Source organism: Lathyrus oleraceus, chromosome 7 (assembly GCF_024323335.1).
Source record: "Lathyrus oleraceus cultivar Zhongwan6 chromosome 7, CAAS_Psat_ZW6_1.0, whole genome shotgun sequence".
In the NCBI taxonomy this organism is placed as follows: domain Eukaryota; kingdom Viridiplantae; phylum Streptophyta; class Magnoliopsida; order Fabales; family Fabaceae; genus Lathyrus; species Lathyrus oleraceus.
In genome coordinates this window covers 110,598,107-110,625,679 of record NC_066585.1, presented here as the reverse complement: position 1 = coordinate 110,625,679, position 27,573 = coordinate 110,598,107, and the positions used below count along the sequence as shown (strand labels likewise).

At 38.2% G+C, this 27,573-nt stretch overlaps 1 protein-coding gene across 1 annotated transcript; it reads right to left on the bottom strand.

Annotated features, from left to right (window-relative positions):
* Nucleotides 1-890: 890 nt before the first annotated feature.
* LOC127108221 (uncharacterized) lies at nt 891-3,438 on the bottom strand. The gene is made up of 7 exons (XM_051045649.1): nt 3,060-3,438; nt 2,721-2,807; nt 2,373-2,633; nt 2,090-2,254; nt 1,955-2,008; nt 1,704-1,850; nt 891-1,348 (listed from the first exon to the last, which is right to left on the bottom strand). The coding sequence occupies exons 1-7, from the start codon at nt 3,222-3,224 to the stop codon at nt 968-970; spliced, it is 1,260 nt and encodes a 419-aa protein (XP_050901606.1). The 5' UTR covers nt 3,225-3,438; the 3' UTR covers nt 891-967.
* Between the last annotated feature and the right edge of the window lie 24,135 nt (nt 3,439-27,573).

Below are 27,573 nucleotides of genomic sequence, written 5' to 3'. Positions count from 1 at the left end.
ATTAAATCAATTTAAATTCAAACATGATTATATTGACAAAAATGATCTTAAGAGATAGTAACATGGCATTATATAGGATAATGACTCAAAGGGTACTTTATATTTTGTTGTAATAAGATTTTTCATCTTGATTCTTTCATTATAACCTAATCTCTTAAAAGTTGAACAAAGATTTGACTTTTGAATTTATTGTTACATTTCTAATGTGATAAAAGACAAGCTACTAAAGTTGTAGACTTTAACATTTTGTTAGATAATTGACATAACTAACTTTTAAACATGTGAATTTAACACCTAAGAGAAGAACAAAACATATGCTAAAAAAATCACATATTAAAATCAACTTTACACCTATAAAATAAAATGGTACTATTTCAAAGGACCAAACATAGGATAAAATTAATTGGACCTACGACTTTTGGCACCGCATAAACAAGTTGGTGGTGTGAAAGAGATTGAAAATGTGTGGTGGTAGACCCATCTCACTTTATCAAAAAGGAAAATGCAAAAAACAAAACTTGTGTCAGAAACTCACATGCTTTCCACAGTTCCTTTTCAGTTCTTTTTTTATTACAAATTAGTCCCTCTAACTTTTCACTTTTTTTTTTCAATTAATAGATTCTCAAAACTATGAAACAACATTAGCAACACACATTGTTGGTGAAAGTTCTAGTTTTAGTAATCACAAAACACTAGGTGGTTTCATTACATTTTGACAAACACTGTTACACTCCCAAATAAAATACAAGGATGTTATAAAGGGTCTGTTTCTTTAACCTTTTCAGAAACTTGACCACACTCTTCTCCACTTAATGGAGAGAATCTTTTCAATATAAAATTTCAAAAAAAAAAACAGTCAAAACTTTCTACTAGGTAGGTGTACAAAGATCGAAGAACACTACTAAGATTAATTTTGAATGATACAACTTACAAGAGACACATTGTTATTTTTTTTTCTTCTTTTATCTCATTGACAATTTGCATTTTTACCAGGTCCTCCATAGTAAAAGAAATGACCCCAATCTCCATTACTACCTGTTTGGACATCATAACAGTTTGGATATTCGGTGTAAGTGCCGAGTCCTTTCGGTGCTTTCAGATTATTCGAGCTATCGACCACTTGAATGTTTCTGAAGTAACTTGCTTTGCCGAATCCTTCTTCTGGAAAATGACCACTTCCCATTTCAGTTGACGTGTGTTGTCCGTCGGGTTCGGAGTTAACAACTTCTCCTCCCCATTCGATCATCGTAGCACTGTCGGCTAAATATGAGAACAAGAAAGACGGCCAATATCCCATCACAGTTCCGCCGTTCCCAAATTGCATCCACCAATGACCCTCTTTTGGATCCTACACGAAAAGAAGAAGAAAAAGCGAAAAAGATTAATGATCAAGAATTTGGAATAGATTCCCAGAATCTGTGATACTGTGATACGAGACTCTAATCATGTCTTCAGTAAAAGCGAAAAAGTTTTTACTGGTAGGTTAATGAGTGAAGAAACAAAGAAAAAAACTCTTGAATCTTCAATCTGTCATAATTTGTGCCAATGGGAGAAAAATGCTAAGTTTGCAAAGAATCTGAACACTAAAGGACATAACAACGGTCCATGTACCAGACAACACGTTGGAACGTTCACGAGACTTGTGGTGCATAGAATTAGCTGATTTCTTTAGGAATAATTCGGTGTGTTTTGGAATTATATACCTTCCAGATAAGTATGCTGATATCGTACTGAGAATCTCGGTATGAGGAAATTGGTGATATGCTTGCTCCCATTGCTATGTCACTGCTGACCTGAATAAATCCCGAGCAGAGAAGATTGTAGCATCCAGTAGCTTGATAAGCGTCACTCTGCAACATGCAGAAAACGAGTTAAATATGTTTAAAAAAACAGTATTTTACGATTTAAGACTAGAAGTTTAGAACAAAAATGAAAGTTAACCATAGAGACTTACCGTCCAGTAAGTGAATAGCCGTGTGTTGTTATCGCCATATAAATCTGGACTAACCTGTTCATCATGCAGACGAAGGCATTAGAATTAAGGATTTTGAAATTGAAACCGGAGGCTAAGTTTCGAGATTCTTGGTACCTGCCAGCCAGCTTCGATGCTGTTAAGATCTTGACCAAATGAACCTCCTAGTACCCAAAGCTGAGACAAACTGAATTCATTAGCTTGTTGTATCTTTGGTTCCCACACATTTATAGTAGCTTTTGCTCCATAGAATTTGTCTCCTTCAACATATGCTATTGCATGCTGATTAACAAATACACAATCACAAAATGTTTTAAAAACCTACACAGATAGTTCAACCCATTGAACCGCGAACATGAACTAGCGCTATCGAAACAAGACTCTCGATACCATGTCTTACCTGATGACCACTTTGATTTTCCATACCAGGATCGGCTGACCTCGGCTTAGGAGCCGCCGACCTATGCTTCTTCCTTCCATATCTTCTAACCGAACTCGCTCTTAGAACATCCTCCTCCTTCGTTCTCCTAATAGGTATCGTCCCTTCCGGACACTTACCACCAGCATGCCATAGCTGATTAATGGGAGTGCTTGATTTTTCTTTGCTTTCATCCAGCTTGTTCTCCTCAAAAAGCCCTTCAGGATGAAAATCAGGTCTCATCTAATCAACCAAAACATAAAGTTAGCAAATAAAAACCTGAATGAAGAGCATAAACATAGATAGATCTTGAAGGAAGAAAAAATAAACCAGAATTTTGTGATCTTTGAGAAAAGGATGATCAAAAGCTGGTTGCTTTGAAACAGGCACACAATCAATCGTATCCCCATCTGGACTCTGCAACAATAACAAAATCATCTCACATTACTACAAAACCAAACACTATATATCCAAAATAGAAACCTCTTTAACAAAAAAAAAAAAAACTACTTGAAAATTAAGAACATTTCTAAAAAAAAAAAAAATCACCCAGTTTTTTTCTACTACTTTCTTGCCAATGTTTCAAAATCCAATCAATAATCTCATCAAAAAATTTAAAAAAAAAACTTGAACCAAACCAAAAAGATCTACACTTTAGCATAGCAGAACCTGAATGGTTTTGGTAGGTGGTTTGTTGAGTCGATTCAAATGCTTGTTAACTTCAAGCTTCTGTCTGGAAGAAGAACCAAGCCTAGTAGAAGATGAAAACGGTATGAAAAGACCCCATAAACAAAGCACAAGAAGAATAGTAACACCACCGCACCGAAAACCCATAACAACAACACTCTCTTGAAGAAGGTTCAGTTAACCCTAAAAATGGAATGAAGTTGCTTGGTTACACCCCCCCTAGTGAGTAATGAACCCTCCCTCGTTTTTCCTAAGACACTTCAACTTTTTGTAACTTTGAAGATGAGAAGAACCCCCCATTCATTGTTCTTTTGTTTTATTCCATTTCCTATAAAATTATCTATACTTTTTCTCTCTCTCTTTTTTAACACTTTTTTCATTTTAATAACTTTAATTATTTATTTGTGTATTATTATTTAATTTAATTTTATTGATGTTATAGGAAAATGATGATGAAGAAAATTTAGGGTAAGATATTTGCACGAGGGGGAAACCCGAAAGAAAAAGGGAAAAAAGAATAATATTAGAAAAAAAATGAAAATGTTTGTTTGAGTGTGGGTCACTCTTTTTCTGCGTTGGTACTTATTTTACGAATACGCACTGTGTGTGTTTACACGATAGATTTGTCGTTTAATATGCTGTGTATCGGTAAGGTAAGCCACTACGAGACGTTGCTGCAGTTTTACCTTTTTATCCTACGCATTTCAAATTTCTCATTTTTTTATAAGTTTCATTGTGTCATACCATACCGAGATATTCTTTATGGATATCAATTGAATATTTGAATATTTTATATACATATAAAAGAACATAAAAGAATGTTTTTAATTAAAAAATTTATTATTTTATTATTTTATTATCTTATATTATTAAATTATTTTTATTTGATACTATTAATAAAGACAAAACTTTTTTTAATATATATAAAAAAATTAAGATAACATCAAAATATATTAATTTTTATAATAAAATTTAATGAGATATATAAAATAATAATATTGTAATTTTGAACTCAGTTATATTAATAAAAAATAATAATAAAATAAAAAAAGTATTTTTTAATATTATACTGTAAAACTGCAATAATAATTTGAATTTTCTTCGTCTTGGTTAATCTCAGTAATTCTTCTCCAATATTTTACTAATTTGCGAATTATCAATATTATTTTGAAATTCATTATGTAAATTAAATATTGCTAAAAAATATTAAATGTTGTATCATTTTTTATCTAATTAGTTGATATTAATAAAATTATCTGATTCAAAATTCACTAATATTAGTATATATATATATATATATATATATATATATATATATATATATATATATATATATATATATATATATATATATATATATATATATATATATATATATATATATATATATATATTAAAAGGTAGTAAATTGAAGGATAATAATATATTTTTGTTAAAATAATAAGGATACAAATAGAAGAAAAAATGACAAGTTCAAAAGCTATTTGAAATAGCTTTTGAGAAAAACTAAAAACTAATAAGAAAAGTTAAATGACAGTTACTAAATAGTCACTAAATAGAGGGTTTTTTTTTGTTAATATGAGCTTAAAAATTAAAAGTTAAAAACTTTTTTTTTATTACCAAACAAATTCATAGGATTAAATAATCAAATAAGCAATCCCAAAATAAACAAGGGCGTAGTGAAAGACTAGGATATCAGTTTGGAGATTATTTAAAATAATATGGATAAAGGCAAAAAGCCTTAATTAGAGAATTCGAAGATAAGCCTTAATGAGTTTGGGAACATACATAATGAGTTTAAGATCGTAACTTAGAAAAAGTTTGATTTCTTCTATTAGCTTATAATTTTTTTGGGTTTTTAAAGGCATCAAGAAGACATGGATGAACTTTTAGAGGACTAACTTGCAGAAACAATATGTTTTTGAGGATGGTAGAAAAAACGAGTTTTATGAGGTATTTTTGAAAAAAATAATATTATAAATAAATGAGTTTAATAAGTTATTTATGAAGAACGAAAAGAATAGTGGACTTATATACTGGAAAAATATAATGATAACAAATTTTAAGAAAGTATGAAAATCATTATAAAGTGAAACATAGCAGTGAAAGAAACACTCAAAAAGTTACGTGCGGTTGATTGTCTCTTGAACTTACGGTTACATTTCTTATGAAAATTCTTAAAAAGATGTAATCATTAAACTTACTAGACAATAATATTATCAAATTGGTTCATCAAAATCAAAATTCCAATTTAAAATGTCTTTAATACATTATTTATGTGGCATTTGTCATATGATCAAGTTCGAGGAAATACGTCAATCAATAAATTAAAAAACTATATGAAGAAAATTAATCAAAAGATTGATAGAAGGCTTGAAGGTCAAACTGTTGTGTTAAAGGTTTGTATTGGTATATTAGTAAGGGGCCATGAGGGGTGGCATGGGAGATGTCATACCCTCGATGTTACCTCACCTTAAAATCATTTGCATATTTGCATCCACAATACTTCTCATGACCATTTTATTTGGTCATGGGGCTCTATTTCATGCATGGTTCAAAAAAACAAGGATCAAACGTAATTTGGATTATGATTGACCATCTTGACCAATTCATGCATATCATGCATCATTAGAGGTTTTTTATTGATTCTCGTATTATCTTTTTGGAGGTGTAAAGGTTTGGTCCTCTATTGGGCCAAGTGATATTTGTTCTTTCCATTTAGTTTTTGAAGATATTCTTTGATTGGGCATTTGGCCTTTACGTGATCCATTTCCATTTCCATGCATCATTCAAATCCAAGTAAGAGTTCATGCATCTTATTCGTTCATGTCCATGATGGATTAAAGTACAAGTTGAATTTATTTTCCTCCTTCTTTTTAAATTATAAAGACGTCATGTTTTCCATCATTTACTTCATTTTTAATAAGTGTTATCTTGTGCATAACCATTCCAATAATGTCTAAAGCTTAATACTTGCATAAAAAGAAGAAAAAAACAATATGAACACAAGAGTATTTAGTTGGTGGTATATTCAAATGGATACAAGTTTGCTACAAATCACATTGTTCTTCATACAAGGTAGAAATCTCCAATATTCAAGCTACACAATATAATATAATACAAAAGGATTTCTAAGGGAATCATTCTCAATCAGAGACAATGTGTAAGTTATCTTCACTCAAATAGATGCAAATTCACATGACTACAAAATGGAGGGCAAATTCCAAGTTCATTACACTTCAAATGTGAAAATGCAATGTAAGCTCGAAACTCCCCAAGGCCAAGCTTGGTTAACACCCAAGACTTTCCACCATGACATCTTTTTATGCATCACCAAGGAATCCCTTCTACATAAACCACATGAGCAAAATCTTCCAAAACATTACATAAATCCCTATCACAATAAGCAAACGACGGAAACAAAGAAGAAGAAGAAGTTGAAAGTCATTGCAGAAGGAAATGAGATCAATGAAGCATACATTTAGGCAACCATTGCACTCCACTCGGTAGTCATTTTTGCTTCATCTTTTTCGTGTTTGAGTTTGTCTTCATTCCATTTCCATGTTATACTTTATGTAACTGATAAACATACTGAAATCATTGGGGTATTAGGTATTGGGGGGACGAGGATTTCACTATCGTGTTCTGATGTTTTTTTTTTGCTTGCTTCATTCATTTTGTGTCATACCCTAATTTTTAACCCTAAGATACCATATCATTTTCATCATTTGCATAGAATCAAATATCTCATGTGTGTGTCTTTTATGCATTACCAACCTTATGAAAATACAAAAATATATTTTGTCTTGTTTGATTCTTTCACAAGGTAAGTGTGTTGGTTTAAGGAGCTCAAGTGATTGACTGGTCAAGATTATAGGAATTCATCAGTAATTAAAGCTTCTCATTTATTCACAATAGTCAAGTGATTTCCATTCATCATAATCAAGTTAAACATTGTATCCATTCAAGATCAACAAGTTCCAAATTCATTTGATGCCTAAATTAGGGCTTTGATCAAGATTGCTCTAATGTTTACTTTTTGACCAAGACATGATCTAATGGTTTGAAATATGATTCAATGTCCTCAAGTGCTTGATTATGATCCATTCATGTGCTTCAATTGGCTAAAGAAGTTTGATTCATTGATCATTGAAGATTTGGAATTCATCTGATGAAAAGTCAACTACTCAAGGTCAAAGTTTGAATTTTGAGATTTTTTTGTCAACCATGGGTTTATCAAGTCAAGAATCATGAAAATATGGTTGATGAATGTATTTGATCAAGAAAATCAATAAAAATTTCGAGAATGTCAAATCTAGGGTTTTCAAAAAATTTATAAGTTATGAAATTGCATATTCATGAAGCCCACTTTACAAGTTTGTAACTTCTTCCTCAAGCCATCATTTTTCATGCTCAAAGGATGTACTTGTAGATGATGTTCCATACTTCAACTTTGTAGAAATAATGAACCAAAGATATCATAAGGATTGTAAGATATGAAATGATGAAGATGAGATCTCAAAGTTGTAAAATTGTTCAACACTTGGAAAAATTTCCAAGTGTTTAGTAGTTAAGATTGTCAAAGTTTATGGCCAATTAGATCCATGATCCAAGTTGAATCTCTTCAAATGTCCAACATGAAAGTTGTATAGGATGGTAAAATCTTCCCAAATATCCCATTGGCATGAATTTCTCACACTTGAACTAGGAGATTCAAAGAAGGAAAGTCACCATGTTAGGCCAAAATGAAAGTCTATCTTCATGTCAAGTTTCATGTTCAAATCAAAGCCAAACCTCAAGATCTTGCTTTGAAGACTATGATGCTTCTAAATCTAGGCATAATGAGTGTTTTACATAAACCATTATGCCTAGATTTCCAGGATCATTTTGTCATAAAGCTTCATTGTCATTTCCATAAAGATCACTTTTCTCAACCACTTTTGCTTGGAGCTTTGTAAATAGATCTTGCTTTTATACTAATCTATCTAAACACCAAAAGCAAAAGCACTTTTGTACTTTTCACCATTTTTTTAGATTTGATCCAAAATCCATCAAACAATACCAATAATCACTGCACCAAATCTGAATTCATTCACTATAAAAGGAGGCCTTATTGCAATGCTCCAACACACAAAAAAACATACATCATCAAGCAAGAAAGAGCATTGAGCAATTTTTGCACTCTTTCAACATTTTCACTCAAGGAAGCTAGAGGGGTCATTATTTCTCATCTGGAAGTGCTTTTGAAGGTGCAACGGATACACTCCGTTAGGTAAAAAAAGCTCATTTTGAACTCCCTCATAAAAGCATCATTTTCACTCATTCTTGTTACCATTATGTTTGTTTTGAACATGATATCCCTCATAAAAATCTCATTTTTTCTTGTAATTTAGTTTTTGATTTTATATTAAAAAATCCAAAACAAAAACTTTATTATTTATTCCTTTTTATTTTTTCATATAAGTATGCTTTGATTCAAGTTTTTCCCATGATTAATTTGCTCCCATTTTGATCCATATATGTTGAACACCTTGATTATACTTGGACTTAAACTTCATGATAACTTGTCTATTTGATTTGTGCTTGAATTACATGGATGTTTATGGTTGATGATTTGCTTTGAAACCCTAATGTATACCTTAGAGGTATGAACCCTAATGACTTGAACCCTTGTATGAGGTGAATTTTTTTTCATAAAGTGATATTATGGTGTGATTTTAACTTTCTCCTAAATGTAGCGGTAAATTCATGATCATCAAGCTATGGATAAGCTAGAGATCAAATAACAAGAGTCGCCACCGCACTTTTATTGTTTCCAAGGGAAAAGGGAAAAAAGTACGAACAAAACCCAAAAGTAAGAAGTTTTCAAATCAAAACTAATAAAATGTCAGAGATTATAGGTAAGGGGGTTGGTTACACATAGGGAAGGTGTTAGCACCCAAAGTATCCTAGGTACTCCTAGGGAGCCCTTTTTGCGTGCATATGTACTTGGTATAAAGTGATGTTTACAAACAAATAGAATGGGGGGATGAGAAAAGAATTCATTAATTATATTTTTGTGTTTGACAAGACCTTCGGACTTGTGCCTACGTACCAACATAAAAATCAGGGATCAAAACCTCGTAGTTCGTGATACAAATTTCAAAATGGATGCATTGTTTTTAACAAAAATCAAGTTTGAAAGGCACAAAGGCCTAAAAATGTTTTGAATGAGTTAGTTCTTTTTGGCTTTTTGAAAGTTTAAGTCAAGTATAATTACATTTATTCACAAGTTTGATTTAAGAAAAGAAGTTTGAAAATGCAATGGCATAAGGCCAAAGTTTCTATCTTTTTGCAAAGTGGTCAAAGTTTAGAACAAAATAAGTTCAACCAAAGAAGGTTTTGAAAAAGAGAGGGAGAGATTTTGAAATTAAAGAAAGTGGGGGAAGATGAAGAGACTATCCTATGTACAAAATTAAAAGTTTAGAGTTTAAAAGATCTGACCAAATGGGTAACAATCCAATAGACAAGAATGTAAATGGAAACCTAGAATTCTCTTGGACTTTTAGAATCAAGCAACACACAAATTCACAATTATATTAATCTTGAAGAGAAAAGGCATCAAATAAAGATGTCCGCATCCAAGCTGATCCATTCCATGATCTTCTTCAAAATAGCCCATGTAACAGATGAATTTCACAAGTCACGGGTTCAAAATAACAGCTTCACAATGATCATGTTGCAGATGAACTCAAAAGGATCTTGAATGATGAATAAGATGAAGTTTCAAATTGCAAGCACTTGGTTTCTCAATAAGTTGGCATTGGCCAAGTCCTTTAGCATAGGAATGTTGCCTAAATTCTAAGTCCATTTGTCAAAGATCAAGCCAACAGTCCACACAAAAGTTTTTTAGGGTTTTTGTTGTTATTATGTACATTAATGGTCAAAGACCACACAAACAAACAAAGTATACACAAATAAAATATATCACACAATATGGTCCAAGTGGACAAAGTGAAAATTGCATTAAGATAAACAATTAGAATGATATGAACAATGGGAAATGTATAAAAGCTAGAATTAAATGGTATTAAAGTAAAGGGCTAGAAATTAAAAGTTAGTAGTTAATAGGTTAGAAGTTAGTATTGTTTTGCTTTTGCTTTTCATTTTAAGACATTCTTTGGAGAACACTCAACCCACTTATCACAAGCATGGATCCTTGAACCAAGACATCTTCCAAAGGAAGGAAAAAATGTCAGGTTTCCACATAATACCATGAAAGAGGGGAGACTTACAATCTCACTAACTAGAATGCTTATATTTTTTGGATCAATATTAAAATTAATATGAATTAATGAAAATAAAAGGATTAAAATGAAAATTAAATGATCAGAAAATGCGTGGACCACTTGGTCTCCCTCATTAGTTGAGGTGGTAGATCAAGTGGTCACAAGCGCGTAATTCACGATACACCTGAGTTAGCGCGTCACGGGAAAGGTAATTCATACCAACACACGAGATTATTTCATTTCAAATGGATCATGTGGCTCTGAACATGCCAACTCACCACCGGAGCCACAGCTCTGGTCTCCTTCTCAGGCAAGCCTCGCCGGACTGGTTCAGTCATAACCATCACCAAAATTAAAAAGAAGGACATGATTTCAAAGTAAAAATGGCACTGAGCACGAATTTGACCTCAATTTATCCTAACTCCAAGTATATTGAGAGATACATGGAGTTGAAATTTGAGGCACATGAATTGAGTTGCTTCGATTTGGCCTCAAAGAACCTCAATATTCTTGCCTACATTGGTAGGACTAAAGACAACCAAAGAATCAAGAGAATTGATCAAGATTAAAAGAGAATCGAAGAGATTAAAATTTCTGGAAAATACCTTCAATGTAGGTCTGGATTCAGCTGTTCTTGCCTTGGCTTGTGCTTGATCTCACTCCAAATGCTTGCAGAAGAAGAATTGAATGCTCAAAAGGTCTTGGATCCCTGGAGTTTTGAATCTCAAAACAGTGAGAATTCAAACTTAATTTCAAGGGAAATTCTCAGGATTATCCTTTGGAATGAGAGGGTTAGAGGTTTGGGATCAAAGTTGGCGCGAATGTCTGTGAAATTCTGAGCATATGGGGCTCTATTTATAGCCAATTCAATTGATATTTGCACACTTGAAGTGAACTTCCAAAATTAGCAATGTGTGATGCATGAGTGCATGGGCATGTGCAGGCCCATGAAATCACTCCATCTGATCCATAATTAAGTGTAAGCAAGGCTGAAGTCATGTTGGAATGCTAGGCAATTGTGCATGGATGTTTGAAGTTCAATCTTGCCAAATGATGATACCACGTTCAAGCCATGCACATCCTATTCATTTCTTGTCCAAAATGAATGAACTTAGACTTTTTGGAAAGGTTAGATCAAGAGGAACAACTTTCATGTTCAACACTTTTCCATTTAGAGATTGGAACTTGAAGAATTTTGAGGTGGAAGTTTGGAAATTTTAACATATTGAAAATGTTTCTAAGTGTCAAGCCATATGTCTCAATATTCCATCTTGCCTAACTTTTTATGTGAGATTCAAATGAGAAAAGTGTATTAATAAAGGTTGTATATATTTCAAAGACCTTCAAAATGGTCACAAATTTCATGTCATTTGGATTTGAAATGATAGAGTTATGCATTTTTGAAGTTTGGAAAAATCACTTGATCAATGGTATAGGTCAAAAGTGACCTATAATGTAACCTCATATCACATGCTCATAAAAGTTGAATTAGCTCTCACTCCAAACATCAAAGTTGAAGTAGACATATTGAATTTGATTGTGAAACTTGGAAATCTTTCATCTCATAAAACGTGAGCAAGTTATGGCATTGGGAAGTTGACTTTCAAATTAGGGTTTAAACAAAATGACCTATAATGTTTCAACATAGAAAATGATTTTCCAAGCAAAACTAGATCTAGGTCTAAACATGAAATTTGTTTGGAATGTCATTTAGAGTAAGTTTTCTATTGGAATAATTTTCATATGGTGAAAAGTGTAGGAGATAGGGTCTAGGGAGACCCAGTTTTTATCAGATGAATTCATCTGGCCAACCACCATCAACCAACTTGCTAATCTTCAATTCTCTTGACTTTCTAGGCTCATGGTAGATCATATATGCATAATATGATGAATTTTGAAGTGTACCTTGAGAAATTTTATCAATTGGTGAGATAGCTTGTTAGAGAAGTTACTCAAGATACCTAGTCAAACTAGGGTTTTCAAGGCAAATCACCCTCAAACTCTTGAAGAAAACTTGATCAATATAACATGTAGAGATCATTGGGACTAATACATGATGTTTATGACCATCCTTGAATCAATCCATGGTTGTGCTCTTTGTCATGAGGGTCTCAAACCCTAGATGTGAACTTGATACATCAATGAAGATCATGCCCTATCTACAAAAGAGTTAGGCAAATGCAAAGACATATTTTTGGTATTTTGGTTAGTGAAATGATAAAATATAAGTATGATACAATCACATAGTGCTTGGTGATCTCTCCCAAAACAAACCCAATGAATGAGGGGTAAGGAGGATGCCAAGGTATGGTCCCAATGCTAATGCTTATGAAGGAATTACATGAGGGATCTTAGGGTCAAAATTGGGGTCTTACACTGAACATTGCTTTAGTCTTGATGCATGACATAGTTGTTTAAGGTTTAACATGCATGTATGCTCCTTATAGGTCCACTTTTAAAATGCCTCGACCATTGCTTTACATGTCTTATGATTGATATCATGATATATCTTGTTTGATGTTTTGACTTGATGAACTTTGCAAAATTATTCTTGAGGCATTTTTGCTTGTATGCTTGTATGCTTGTATGCTTGTATGCTTGTATGATCCATGTGTTATGAACTATTCTCTATGTCATTCCTTTTGCTCTATTCTTTATTGATGGCCTTGATTGGTGTCTTAAGATGTTTAAGCTTGATACATGGTAGTGATTTTGTTCATATGCTTGCTTAGTTCATATTGTTAATCCATGATATTTCTTGCATGATACTGTCGCATCCGCGAAAAACAACCGGCGGGCTAAAACAAAAACAAACAAAGCCGCCACCGCGCGTTATTTATCCCAAAAGAGGGAAAGGAAACGCTCGAAGTAAACTTGGAAAAGACATGGTCTCGCGACCAAAGAGAGATGGGATCGGGAGTCGGTTATGCGAAGGGAAGGTATTAGCACCCCTACGCATCCGTCGTACTCGACGGGATCCACGCTCAGAAGGAAAGAATAAGGTTGCTAAAACTGCTCATAAACAATGCACACACACACTGAAAACAACACAGGTGGGGGAAGAGAGGAAAGGGCTCGCTAGGATATCGCATCCTATGCCTACGTATCTCATCTGGAATGAGAATCAGAGCTACCGTAGTTCGGCTCACGCACGCCGAAATAAAACACACGCACAGACGCTGAGACGTCAAAACAAATACACAAACAGGCAAACATGGAAACCGAATGTCAATCGCTGGACTTATATCAGACTCCGAACCAACAAACCCACACTGGACACCAAATGCCAATTGCTGGACTTATATCGGACTCCAAGCACACAACAATAGGATACGGAATGCCAATCGTTGGGCTTACATCCATCTCCTAACACACACAAGAAGGATCAACAAACAACATGTTACTAAGGAGTCTGGCACTCGAGCCTAGTAACTGTCAAGCAAACACACACAAAAAGAAAAAGGGTGCCCGGAGAGATCTCGTACGACCTCCTGCCTACGTACCTCATCTGGTATGAGGATCAGGGCAACGTAGTTCCCCTTAACAGGGGAGAAACTTTCTCCTAACCAGAGACTGGGAAATGACAAACTAGAAGGGAGACTGACTCGAGCCTAATAGTTATCATGTATTCCACAATGGTCCTAGGTTGAGTTTTCTATCTAACTTGCACAGGCAGCAAGCTATCCTAAACAGCACAATCAAAACAAAGCAAACATGCACACAATTAGCACACACTATATACAAACAAAGTGGGCTCACACATGGTTAGGCTGTGAAACACAAGCCAACTGGAATCGGGTGATGTTAGCTCTTAACCCTAACATTGAGAGTTACGGTGAAGCAGATGAAATGGGAGATGAGGGGTGTGCCTCATAGCTCTTATCCCTGGTCAGGGAGAGCTTCAGATGATAGAAGGTATGGGAGTTCAGAAAGTTGGAACTCTCTCCACAAGTTAATGACTCTATAGATCTTGGGTTAATATCCACAATGCATCAACATGTAATGTGAGCAAAGGGATGACACACAGACTAACAGAAGATGGGTTACACATCTCTTTTATCTGTCAATTGCCTTATCAAAGGTCTTTTTCTGCTTGGCACAAACATAAACAATCACAAGCATTGCCTCTTAAGGAGGGCTTCAGACAGGTGCCTGCCCAAGTAACAGGACAGGTCTTCCAGACTACATGAAGTTAGTGAGTTATACCTCAAATGGTTAAGCAACCAAGCAACAACAAAAGAAAGTTCAAAGAACTTAAGCAACTAATGTACCTGAAAACAATCTAACTTAATCAGTACACAACTCAAAAAGTCAAACAGACAATCCAATAGTCAACAGTTAACTACACACAGTCAAACAAACAACAAGTGCAAGCTATAATGTGCAAGGCACAAGCTCAACTCAAATGATCTAAAAGCAACCTACAAAACAAATCAATGTTAGTCAACATCAACCAATCAACCCAATTCAAGCAATGTGAATCAATTCCCTTATGACCATATGCTCCTTATCCTGAAAACAAAGCTCAAACATAAGCACCAACCACTAGGACAAGGCCTAGGGTCAAAGAGGGAGAAATAATTCAAAACAGAACATGAAAATTGACATGAATCAAGCTCAATCAATTAAGAACACAATCCAAAAGGTCTCATGTCAATAGCATCAACCAATTTCATTTCACAAAGCACATAAGGCAAAGCATGCAAGTTGAAAGCTCATTGAAGCAACCAAAATGAACCAATCCACATCAACTCAAAAATGATTCAATAAATCTCAATAAATATCATGGCTAAACAGCACACATCAAATTATCAACACACCAAAAATCAAGGCATTTGGACAAGTATAAGCATGGCAATTAAATTCTATAAGGCAAGGCAAGCACAAACAAGCTCAAAGGAGGCACAATTTCATACATCAACTTAACACAAGCCTAAAACAGAATCCAAACAAGATAAAGACCTCCAATCAAACCCACAACAACCTTCAAAGTGTCTAGAATCAATGTACAAAATTTCAAGTCCATGTGATAAACATCAAGCATTTCACAAATCATTGAAGTTCATGACTATCAAAAAGTCCACAAATGGCAAGCCAGAAAGGAAAATCCCAATCAAATCATAAATGTATCCAAAAATTCCACAAATATTCATGAGCAATCCTAACATACAGAAGAAGCATCATGCAAAAAATCACATCAATTGGCATTTAATTGGCATGGTAAAGAAAATCCTCAAGTTGAGAAAGCAATGGTGTGACACACATTGTCACACCTACATTAAACAGATCATAACTCATCAACCAGAAATGAGAAAAATGCAAACTCTATACCAAAATGTCCTTTAGGATGTCTAGTTTAAGCATGCAAAGTTTCACAATCATTGGAGCAAAACTCATCATTTCATGAAGCAAATGGCCAGGTAGGTTCAAAAAGCACACATGTGAACAAACCCTAAGCAAAATTAAATTCCAACCGTGCACAATTTCTGGAAAAAATCTCATAAAATAGTAGACATCATGAGGAACAACATGCAAAAAACCACACATCATTTGGATCATTCATTATTTATTTATGATTTTTAGAAGTGGAGAAAAAATTAAAAATCACATAGAAAGCATAGCATGAACATGGATGGAATAATGAACAAAAATGAAGCAAGGCAATTTGAATTTGTGCTAAGCAAGATTCGAACCGAGCGCGTTTTCAGATGGAGCGCTTCTTAAGTGAAATGCGTCGTTTCACTTAAGTACATGTGGCAGCGCAAATCAACGTCAACCAATCATCGTGCCACGCTGGATTTAATGCAACCAATGCATGGTCTTAAACAACGAAACACATGCAACCAACGCTCATGAAGATCAAAAACACTTCTGGAAATGAAAACCTAATTCCTTCATCACATTCATACGCGTTCATACATTCAAGAACACTTTTGCACAGAAATTGACAAGAATTACATCAATGGCTTCATCTTTCAATGTACAACACGAATCTCAGCTTGGATTAACCTAATTCTACACACATGCGAACATTCAAGCAAAGGAAAGTTCATGCATCAAACTTAGATCTAACATAACTTGTTCATTTCTTAATGAAATTCATCGAAACAAAGCTCAGATTAATCACCTATGAAAGACCTACAACATGCATCTATCAATTTCCTCAATCATGACATTCGAAATCTGACCTTAATCGAAGTGCAGAACTGGAATTGGTTGTTTTAAGTCCGGGAAAGCAAAAACAGACGATCTCCAATGCTCATGTGAATGAATGGATGAATGTTGATAGCTCAATTGTGCTTGATGTTGCTCAAATCCTCAACTGCCATGAATGGATGTTTGCTTCAACAGTTCCAAATTAGCTCGAAAATTGGTGAATCTTGCTTCCAAAAATGTCCAATTATGCTTATGGATGAAGGATTAATCAAGAACAAGACAAGGTTTGTGAAGAATTTTGAAGAAAAAGTGAGAGAGAAAATTGTGAAGATTTGTGAAACTAGATCTAGATCTGAGAATTATGAAGTGTTAATCCAATTTCTGTTATGATTTTGCTATATATATGTTCTGTTAATGATGCATGCTAATCATGATTAAGCAAATGCCAAGGATTAGTGAAATCAAAGGTGTAAGTGTAAATTTGCACAATGCACCTTATGCATGGGATGGATGGAACAGTGCATGATTTATGTGTTAATTCACTTGCAAAACCTGTTTTGAACCAAATGCACATGATTGGAAGTGAAAGCAATGCACCATTTTTGAATTTGGATTTTCCCTCCAAAATTCAAATGAAAATGCCAAAAATTTTATAAGGGAAATGCATGATATGTGATGCATGTTTTGGATAGCACATGACAAGAGAGGAATGTTGCAAAAAGGACCACTTCAATTGGCCTTATGGTTCAAAAGTTATGCACTTGTGAAGTTCAAATTATCTTGACCATGATTGATCCATATTTTCTCAACCATACATGAGAAATTCATGTTCTTGGGCTTTTTGGAAAGGTAAGAGCAAGATATTCAACTTTCATGTTCAACAAAATTTCATTTGAAGCATTTTTGATGATGTAATCTTGAGGAGAAAACCTTTCCATTTTTGGCAGTTTTGAATTACAGGTCACTTACTATTTTTGGAAACTTTTCATCTGACCTCAAATTCTCCATTGTTGATGTTTGAAATGTCAAATGAGACTTGTATGGACATGAATGAAGCCTCTCTAACCATCTCCCACCTCCAAATTCATCAGTTGACTAGTGGTTGACTTTTTCAATTGATAGATGACTGGATCATGCATAGATGAATTTGAGCCTCAATCTCCTGATGGAATGGCTCCAAAATGAAACCCTAGCTTATACAAGCTCAATAAAAGCATATAATGATCCCCATCTCCATGGAACCCCTCATCTCCTTGCAAAACCCTGACTGGTATAATGCAGATGATTAGGGTTGACCAGAGGTCAAAACCCTAATCCCAAGGAAAATGATCAAGCACAATGAACCTCTTGGTGATAATAAGACCATGATGATGGTGATGTACCATTTCAACCAAGATAAATATCAACCTCCTTGAGGAACCAAGAAAACCCTAATTGAAGCACAAACCCTCAGATGGCTAGTGATCAATTCATGAAACCCTCAAGCTTGAATCTCTTCACCTCTTTATCTTCTGAACAAGACTTAGGAGGATGACTCACTTATTGTTTCCACATGATATGCAAAGATGCAATGACTAATGTCCTACAAGATGGAATGCAAAATGCTAAGCTAGTCCCAAGAGAGGAGGGCAAATTTTAAGGTGTTACAGCTGCCCCTATTCAATCCACTGTGAACCTGTCGATATGAATAGCCTCGGCTTTCAGATGATCAGGGTGAAGAGTGATTGAATACCAAGAACATACGAACAATTTGCACTCTGATGGGAAAATAATTAACAATGCCTGTCAGAATCGGCAAAGAAGCAATCTTGAAAGAAGAACCCGCCTGGTACGGAGAAAGTCGGCCCGAATACCGAACAGAAATATGTCTGGATAAACGGTAACACAGAGATAACCATGGCCTGAATGTTGCTCGTCAGTCTGCATACTGAACATCGGAATATGAGAGTATTAATATCGGTCTGATCACCAAGAGATTGGCCTGAATGCCTGAAGACTGGCCTGAATGCCACTTCGGTCTGGATACCACTTCGGTCTAGATACTGCTTCGGTCTGGATACCGGGAAATTGGCCTGACTACCGCAAGCTGCATCGATCTGAACTTCGGAAGCTTCTTCGATCTGAAAATCGGAAACTGGCTTGAGTGCCACAAGTTCTTCGACCTGATCATCAGAAACTTCTTCGATCTGAAAATCGGAAACTGACCTGAGCGCCACAAGTTCTTCGACCTGATCATCGGAAACTTCTTCGATCTGAAAATCGGAAACTGGCCTGAGCGCCGCATCGGTCTGAATACCCGCCTCGGTCTGAACACCGGAGAACTCTTCATGCCTATCAACATCGGCAGAGATAAAAACAGTGATAAATGAATCGGCACGCGCGCCAACGACCCATGCTGAGGATAATAAGCCATGAGCCGGCTATTCTCTATTCAACCCCTAACAGACGAACAATTTCGCTTGGTTGGGGATTATTCTCTTTCTTGTTTCTTTTTTTGAACCCCGAAAATTCTTGGATTAACATTCCCATCACCGCCTGACAGAAACTTTTCCTCCAATATCGCACTACTGGGGAATACTGTTAATTCAAAATCACGATACCAAACTCCTCAGAGTAACCTCTTCACCCTCTACCGACACCACCTCTCAAACAATAACCACGGTCTGAGACTAGCTTATGCTTGCAATAATGATGCATGACTTTTTTTTTCAGCGTAATGCTCCATGATCATGGAAATGCTACGCAATTAATTACGCAATATGCTATGCTTATCTACATGATGAATGCACAAAAGGTATCCCCCTCAAAGGACTCTTCTGAGGAGCACGAGGCACTCTGCTGAGGAACTCGTTAACACTCTAATCTCCACCCTGCTGGGGAATAGCACTGCTGCTGGGAAAAAGGCAACCCTTGCTGGGGAATAAACCTCCACTAAACCCGATCCGCTTGGGGACATCGCTGGGGAAAGAACCACCAACTCACTCTGTGGGGAAACAATAGTCTTTGACTTGTTGGGGATATAACAATCCCGACTCTGCTTGGGGAAACCACCACCCACAGAAACCTCCGCCGGGAAACAGCAACCTTCGGGCCTGGCTGCTGAGGAAACATCGATCTCAAACCTGCTGGGGTGATAACCATCCTGACCCTGCTAGGGAAGCCACAGACCTTGAATCTGCTGGGGAATTATTCATCCTGACTCTGCTTGGGGAGATGGGGAATTTTTGGTACTGACCACCCGTCGACTCGTCGAACCAAGGTATTCCATATCCAACTCCAATGATAGCTTTCTAATTTTGAGAACTCCCAGACTCGTCTGGACTTTTCTGATTCATCACCTTGTATTCCCAACCGCTCCGTACTCGACGGAGAGCGAACTCCTTGGATTGGTACAAACTTTCTAATCTTCAGACTTTGAAGAGTCTTCTTGATTAATATCCAGGATCGTCGTACGTCCCTCGCCGTCTTTTCACCGTTTCTCCATCCATTCGTCCCTGATTGGACTCCACGGGGATCCTTTATCCAAAGCTTTCACATCACAACCTGCAAGTGAGTGAAAATATCTAACAGCACCTGCAAAAGAGATCGTTAGATAAAAACGTGCCCCAGGCGTGTCAAGATTTCAACACTTGGGTCACTCAACCTTCCGAATAAGATTTCACGCTTTCAATCTTACAAGCATGCATTGGAAGGGACCTGTATGTCTTAAAATGCAAATATTCTTTATCAAAAATAATTGGATGTTTTTGCAATCAAAGCGGTAATGAAAACAAAAACAAAATTATTTGACTGAATATGCATTTTATTGATTGAAAAAGTGTGGCTCAAATTGAGCAATACAAAGGAAGCAATTCCTGAAAAGAGGTAATTGCGCACAAAAGGAAAAATCTATCCTAATGGCAATGTGAAACCCGTGATCTCATCGAGTTCCAACTCGGTTACACCCCATATGTCCTCAGACTCTCCGTGCTTTCTGCCTTCTGAACAAGACGTTTCCGACTGATCCCCACCGGGGATTATCCATGTCATATCCAATGTACAAACGATCATGCCAGACGCAGTTGTTCGTTTCAATCCCTCTTTTGCCTGGACCGCCCTTTCGGGTTTTCAGTCCACCGGGATACCCCTTTTTTGCCCAAGTCGCCTTTTCAGGTTTTCGACTTGCCGGGTGTACAATTTTTTCTCTTTATCCCTAATTTTGGCCCGAACCTTTTCATCATTTTTTTTCGGTTCGCCAGGATGCCCATTTTTGCCTGGACTATTTTATTCTTTTCGTCCAGCGGGTCTCTTTATACGAAGTATTTTTTAACTGCGTCTGCATTCACAGGGGATGGAAAATCTTCGCCATCCATGGTCGTTAACAACAAGGCTCCGCCAGAGAAAACCTTCTTGACCACGAATGGACCTTCATAATTGGGTGTCCATTTGCCCCTACGATCATTTTGAGGAGGAAGGATCCTTTTCAACACCATATCACCTACGTGATATACCCGAGGTCGTACCTTTCGGTCAAAAGCACGCTTCATTCGCTGCTGATATAACTGCCCATGACAGATGGCTGCCAGCCTCTTTTCCTCAATCAGGCTTAACTCTTCATACCGGGTCCTTACCCATTCAGCCTCTTGCAGTTTTACGTCCATCAGGACTCTCAAAGAGGGAATTTTAACCTCAACCGGTAGCACAACTTCCATCCCATATACCAAAGAGAAAGGCGTTGCCCCAGTAGATGTACGCACCGAAGTTCGATACCCATGCAATGCAAACGGCAACATCTCATGCCAGTCCTTATAGGTTACCACCATCTTCTGCACAATCTTCTTGATATTTTTATTGGCTGCCTCAACCGCCCCATTCATCTTTGGACGATAAGGAGAAGAATTGTGATGCTCGATCTTGAATTCCCGGCACAATTCTGCCATCATCTTGTTGTTCAAATTAGAACCATTATCAGTAATGATTCTTTCGGGAACTCCATATCTGCAAATGATGTCTCTCTTGAGAAATCTGGCGACGACCTGCTTCGTCACGTTCGTATAAGAGGCTGCTTCCACCCACTTGGTGAAGTAATCAATAGCCACTAATATAAACCTATGTCCATTCGAAGCCGTAGGCTCAATCTTCCCAATCATATCGATTCCCCACATAGCGAACGGCCACGGAGACGACATCAAGCTCAACGGATTTGGAGGCACGTGCACCTTGTCAGCATAAATCTGGCATTTATGACACTTCCGCACGAAATTGAAACATTGGGCCTCCATTGTTATCCAATAATAACCTGCTCTCAGCAGCTTCTTCACCATTGCATTCCCACTGGCATGGGTACCGAACGACCCCTCATGAACCTCTTTCATCAACTGGCTTGCTTCTTTATCATCAACACATCTGAGCAAGACCCAATCAAAATTTCTTTTGTATAAGACCCCATCCTTATTCAAATAGAACACCATAGCCAACCTCCGCAGAGTCTTTCGGTCCTTCTTAGATGCTCCCTTAGGATACTCCTGGGTCTCCAGATAGCGCTTGATATCGTAATACCACGGCTTCTCATCATCAGGCGCGGTGTCAACAGCAAACACATAAGCCGGTCTATCCAGACGTCCCACCTCCATACTGGGGAACTGATTCCACCACTGCACATGATGCATTTTCACCTTGGTGAAAAACGTCAGCAATCTCCTCGTATAATCCCGGTATGGAACTAAATGAGATTGATGCGTATACCATTTTCCGTTAACCTGATTCACAACCAAAGCTGAATCTCCATATATAACAAGGTTCTTGATCCGCAAATCAATCGCCTCTTCAATCCCCAGGATACAAGCTTCGTATTCAGCCACGTTGTTGGTGCACTCAAATGTTAGCCGGGCAGCAAAAGGAATGTAGGATCCTTTCGGCGTAACCAAAACAGCACCAACACCGCTACCATTCACGTTAATGGCCCCATCAAACATCAGAATCCATTCGGATTCAGGGTCAGGCCCCTCCTCCGGGATTGGTTCCTCACAATCTTTCGATTTGAGAAACATGATGTCCTCATCAAGGAATTCAAACTTCATCGGTTGATAATTCTCAATGGGTTGCTGAGCGAGGTAATCAGACAATACACTCCCCTTGATCGCTTTCTGAGAGGTATACTGAATATCGTATTCGGTCAAAATCATTTGCCATCTCGCAACCCGTCCGGTCAATGCTGGCTTCTCGAATATATACTTGATCGGATCCATCTTGGAAATCAACAAAGTGGTATGAACCAACATATACTGTCTCAGTCGGCGAGCAGCCCAGGCCAAAGCACAACAAGTTTTCTCGAGCAGTGAATATCTTGTTTCACAGTCGGTAAACTTTTTGCTAAGGTAGTATATGGCATGCTCTTTTCGACCAGACTCGTCATGCTGCCCCAATACACACCCCATAGACCCCTCGAGGACTGTCAGGTACATAATTAACGGTCGTCCCTCCACATGAGGCATCAGAATCGGAGACTCCTGCAAATACTCTTTTATTTTTTCAAATGCCGCTTGGCAATCATCATTCCACCTGGCCGTTTGATCTTTTCTCAACAGCTTGAATATTGGTTCACATGTGGCTGTTAGATGAGATATGAACCGTGAAATGTAGTTCAATCTACCTAAGAAACCACGAACCTCTTTCTCTGTTCTCGGCTCAAGCATTTCTCTTATTGCTTTTACTTTAGCAGGATCAACCTCGATTCCTTTCTCACTTACAATGAACCCCAACAATTTACCAGACCGCACTCCGAAAGTGCACTTATTCGGATTCAACCTCAGTCTGAACTGTCTCAACCGGTCGAATAACTTGGCCAGATCTACCAAATGCCCCTCTTCTGTCTGGGACTTTGCTATCATGTCATCAACATAGCATTCGATTTCATGATGAATCATATCATGAAACAAAGTCACCATGGCCCTCTGATAAGTAGCACCGGCGTTCTTGAGACCAAACGGCATCACCTTATAACAAAAAGTGCCCCACGATGTGATGAACGTTGTTTTCTCCATATCATCTAGCGACATTTTGATTTGATTATAGCCAGAAAAGCCATCCATGAAGGAAAACACCGAGAATTGAGCTGCATTATCTACCAACACATCAATATGAGGTAATGGGAAATCATCCTTCGGGCTAGCTCTGTTCAAATCCCGGTAGTCCACACACATTCTCACCTTCCCATCTTTCTTCGGGACCGGCACAATGTTCGCGACCCAAGGTGGATAATTAGTGACAGCAAGGAAACCAGCAACCCACTGCTTCTGCACCTCCTCTTTAATTTTCATGGCCATTTCGGGCCGAGTTCTGTGCAACTTCTGCTTCAGTGGAGGACAATCTGCTCTCAACGGTAGCTTGTGCACAACGATATCGGTATCCAACCCTGACATATCTTGATACGACCAGGCAAAGATGTCGACATACTCTTTCAACAATGCTACCATTCTGCTCTTGACACTCGCCTCCAAAGCAGCCCCGATTTTCACTTCCTTTCTGACCTCATCGGTACCCAGATTCACTATCTCAACTTGCTCTTTGTGCGGCTGAATCACCTTCTCCTCTTGTTTCAACAACCTGGCTAATTCCCCTGGCAGTTCGCAATCTTCTTCGCCTTCTTCTTCAGCATGATAGATCGGATTGTCGAAGTCATATGAGGGTGTAACAGGATTTTTATCAATGAGATCCAGAGAGAAATCGCATCTGCATGAATGTTGATTCATGCATTGCTTTAGAACCGGAGCGAGACAAATTGAAAAAGAAATATGAAAACATTGCCATTTTTATTTTTTTGTTTTTAAACTGCAAAAAATAAATGAAAAATAGGGAACACCGCTTTTAATTGAAAAACATCCTTTTATTTATGATGCAAAAAGTTGCAAAATGAAACATGAGGTGGCCCTTACAATGAACCATTACGTTTCGGGCAAAACGTATGGCTTCCATGCAAATAAAATTGAAAACAGGAAAATATTACTCTTCGAGCAGAGTGACAGTGATGATCCTTTCAGCCTTCCAGTTCTGGACTCCCATCCCTGGCGCGCACGACTTTATCCATCGATCAATTTCACAGTCACTGTCAACTTCCTCATCCACCATACAGATGTGATCTGGATCCAGCATTCCAGCACTGGTGAATGTGAACGACGTACGGCGTCCTCTGCCTTGTCCTGACGAGCCTCGGCCCGGCTGATAACCCACTCCAAAGTGGTCTTTCTTGGTGGAGATGTCCATCATCTTCCCCCAACCCGGAGCTTCCCCACTCTTCACCACCTCAGCGGCCTGCTTATATGAAGAAATGGACGGTTTCTCCTCTTCCTTGGCAAAAAGAGCATTCTCCACCTTAACGGTTTCGAATGCTTGACTCGGGGTCTCCCATATCTCACCGTCCATTTCCACGTACTTGAACGATGACAGGTGGCTGACGAAGATATCCTCTTCTCCACAAACGGTGACGACCTGCCCATCCCAGATATACTTGAGTTTCTGGTGCAAAGTCGAAGTCACTGCCCCAGCAGCATGAATCCATGGGCGACCCAACAGGCAACTGTATGCCGGCTGAATATCCATGACATAGAATACTGACTTAAACACCTCAGGGCCAATCTTCACCGGGAGCTCAACCTCTCCAAACACCGCCCGCTTTAAACCATCAAACGCCCTCACTATCAAATCAGTGGGCGTCAGGATCAACCCTTCACAGTTCAACTTTGCCAGGGCCTTCTTTGGCAACACATTCAATGAGGAGCCGGTATCAACCAACACGTGCGAAAGCACGTCCCCTTTACATTCCATTGCAATGTGCAAAGCTCGGTTATGATTCCTCCCATCCACAGTCAGATCCAAATCGGTGAAACCCAGCCCATGACTGGCATGAACATTCGACACCACCGTCTCCAACTGATTAATAGTGATCTCCTGAGGAACATAGGCTCTCTTTAGAATTTTCAATAAAGCCTCTCTATGCCCCTCAGAGCTCAGCAATAGCGACAAGATCGAGATCTTGGATGGAGTCTGCTGCAGATGGTCAACAAGCTTGTACTCAGACTTCTTGATGATTCTTAAAAATTCTTCTGCTTCATCATCAAGTTCTCTCTCCGACCCTCCAGGCGCCGGCGTCACCACAGGAGTACCTTCACTGATTACTTGTTTTCCTCTCGCCCTGGCTAAAGCCTCGGCCTTTTCTTTCTTTTCTTTTTCTCCTTCTCCACCCCTCAAAGCATCAGGAGCAAACAACCTCCCACTACGAGTGAAACCACTGGGTCCGGCATTATCCACCTTTGAAACGGTGGTTTCACTTGCAGCTTGATCCTCCACTTTCTCTCCATTACAATAAACTTCCCCACCATAATGCCACGGCACGGCATCATCTTTGTCATAAGGAATTGGCCCAGGTACCGTGATAGTAACTGGAGCCGCATCAGCAAGCGTTGACAAATCAACCGGGTCGAAGTAGATAGTTATGGTGGAGACATCTTCCTTCCTCATATCCACCTTCTCGAACCTGAGACTTCCTTCGTCCATCAGCCTCTGGACAACCTCCCTCAAAAGTATACACCCATTCGGAACAACAGTGCATGCAGCACAACCAACATCACAGCCCGGGAAGACCCCATTCAACAACAACTGCCTCTTGACCTCAGCCAAAGGAGTCTTTAACTGGTCAACATTCAACAGCCCGATTCTGCCCTCCTCGGAGATTGCATTCACCCTCATCTGGCCATGCGCGGGCATGGGATTAACATTCACGTTTGGAGATGGAGCAAAGTTGATAGCTTTAGAATCCACCAGGTCTTGAACCACATGCTTAAAAGCTTTGCAGTTTTCTACATTATGCCCAGGAGCACCTGAGTGAAATTCACACTTGGCATTTTCATCGAAACTGGCTGGCCTCTGATCAGGTCTCAAAGGAGCCAAAGTTCTCAATTGTACCAACCCCAGATCTTTCAGCTTCTTCAACAAGAAAGAATAGGTCACCGGTGGCCTATCGAACTGACGATCATTCATCCTCCCTCTGACTTGATACCCAGCCCTCTACGGTCTTTGCTGAAACGGCTGACGTTGCTATTGCGGTTGTTGTTGTTGTTGTTGTTGATTATCAGCAGGAATAGTTACCGCAGCAGTGTGCTGGTAGTAACGATCCCTACTCTGTCCTCTTTGGGTATATACAACACTTGTATCACCCTCTTTCTTCCTCTGGCCGTTTCCAAAGGGCTTCTTCGATCTAGATGACAAAGCATTACCACCCTGGATTTTCCCCAGCTTCAACCAACTCTCTATCCTTTCACCAGCCACCACAATATCAGCGAAGTTAGTCACCGGGCAACCGACCATCCTTTCAGCAAACGCCCCCTGCAGGGTACCCATAAACAAATCAGACATCTCCCTGTCCACCAATGGAGGTTGAACTCTGGCAGCCAACTCCCTCCACCTTTGCGCATACTCTTTAAACCCCTCGTTAGGCTTCTGAGACATACCTTGCAACTGGGTACGACTAGGAGCCATATCAGCGTTGAACTGATACTGTTTAAAGAATGCGTCGCCAAGATCCTGCCAGCTCTTAATATCAGAAGACTTCAGCTTGGTGTACCACTCCAAGGATCCTCCAGACAGACTGTCCTGGAAGAAGTACATCCACAACTTCTGATCCATTGTGTATGCAGAGATCTTGCGGACAAAAGCTTGAAGGTGAGTTTCCGGGCAGGAACTCCCATTGTACTTATCAAATGCGGGCGCCTTGAACTTCTGTGGGATCACAATCCCCTCAACCAGCCCCATATTCGACATATTCACAACCCCTGGAGTGGCATAACTTTCGAGGGCCTTGATTTTCTCTGCCAGCAATTGAATCTCTTTGTTAGGTGGTTGGACACCGTATTGACCAAACGACTCATTATGCATGGAGAATTGATCGGCTTCTCTGTCTTCCTCCCTATCATCCTCAACCCCAAAGAACGGAGGAAACAGACTATCCTTCATATTATTACCCATCTGACCGGGTCCACCACCTGTGGCAGCACCAAAACCACCGACATTATTCACTATACCCACAGTCGTTCTCTTTC

What these genes read in the sequence shown, in the direction of transcription:
- LOC127108221 (XM_051045649.1), bottom strand. Translation starts at nt 3,224, where the DNA reads ATGGGTTTTCGGTGCGGTGGTGTTACTATTCTTCTTGTGCTTTGTTTA. An exon ending in AAAATCAAAGTGGTCATCAG is followed by an intron (nt 2,255 to 2,372) that starts GTAAGACATGGT and finishes TTTGTTAATCAG; the next exon opens with CATGCAATAGCATATGTTGA. An exon ending in TCAGCATACTTATCTGGAAG is followed by an intron (nt 1,349 to 1,703) that starts GTATATAATTCC and finishes CTTTTCGTGTAG; the next exon opens with GATCCAAAAGAGGGTCATTG.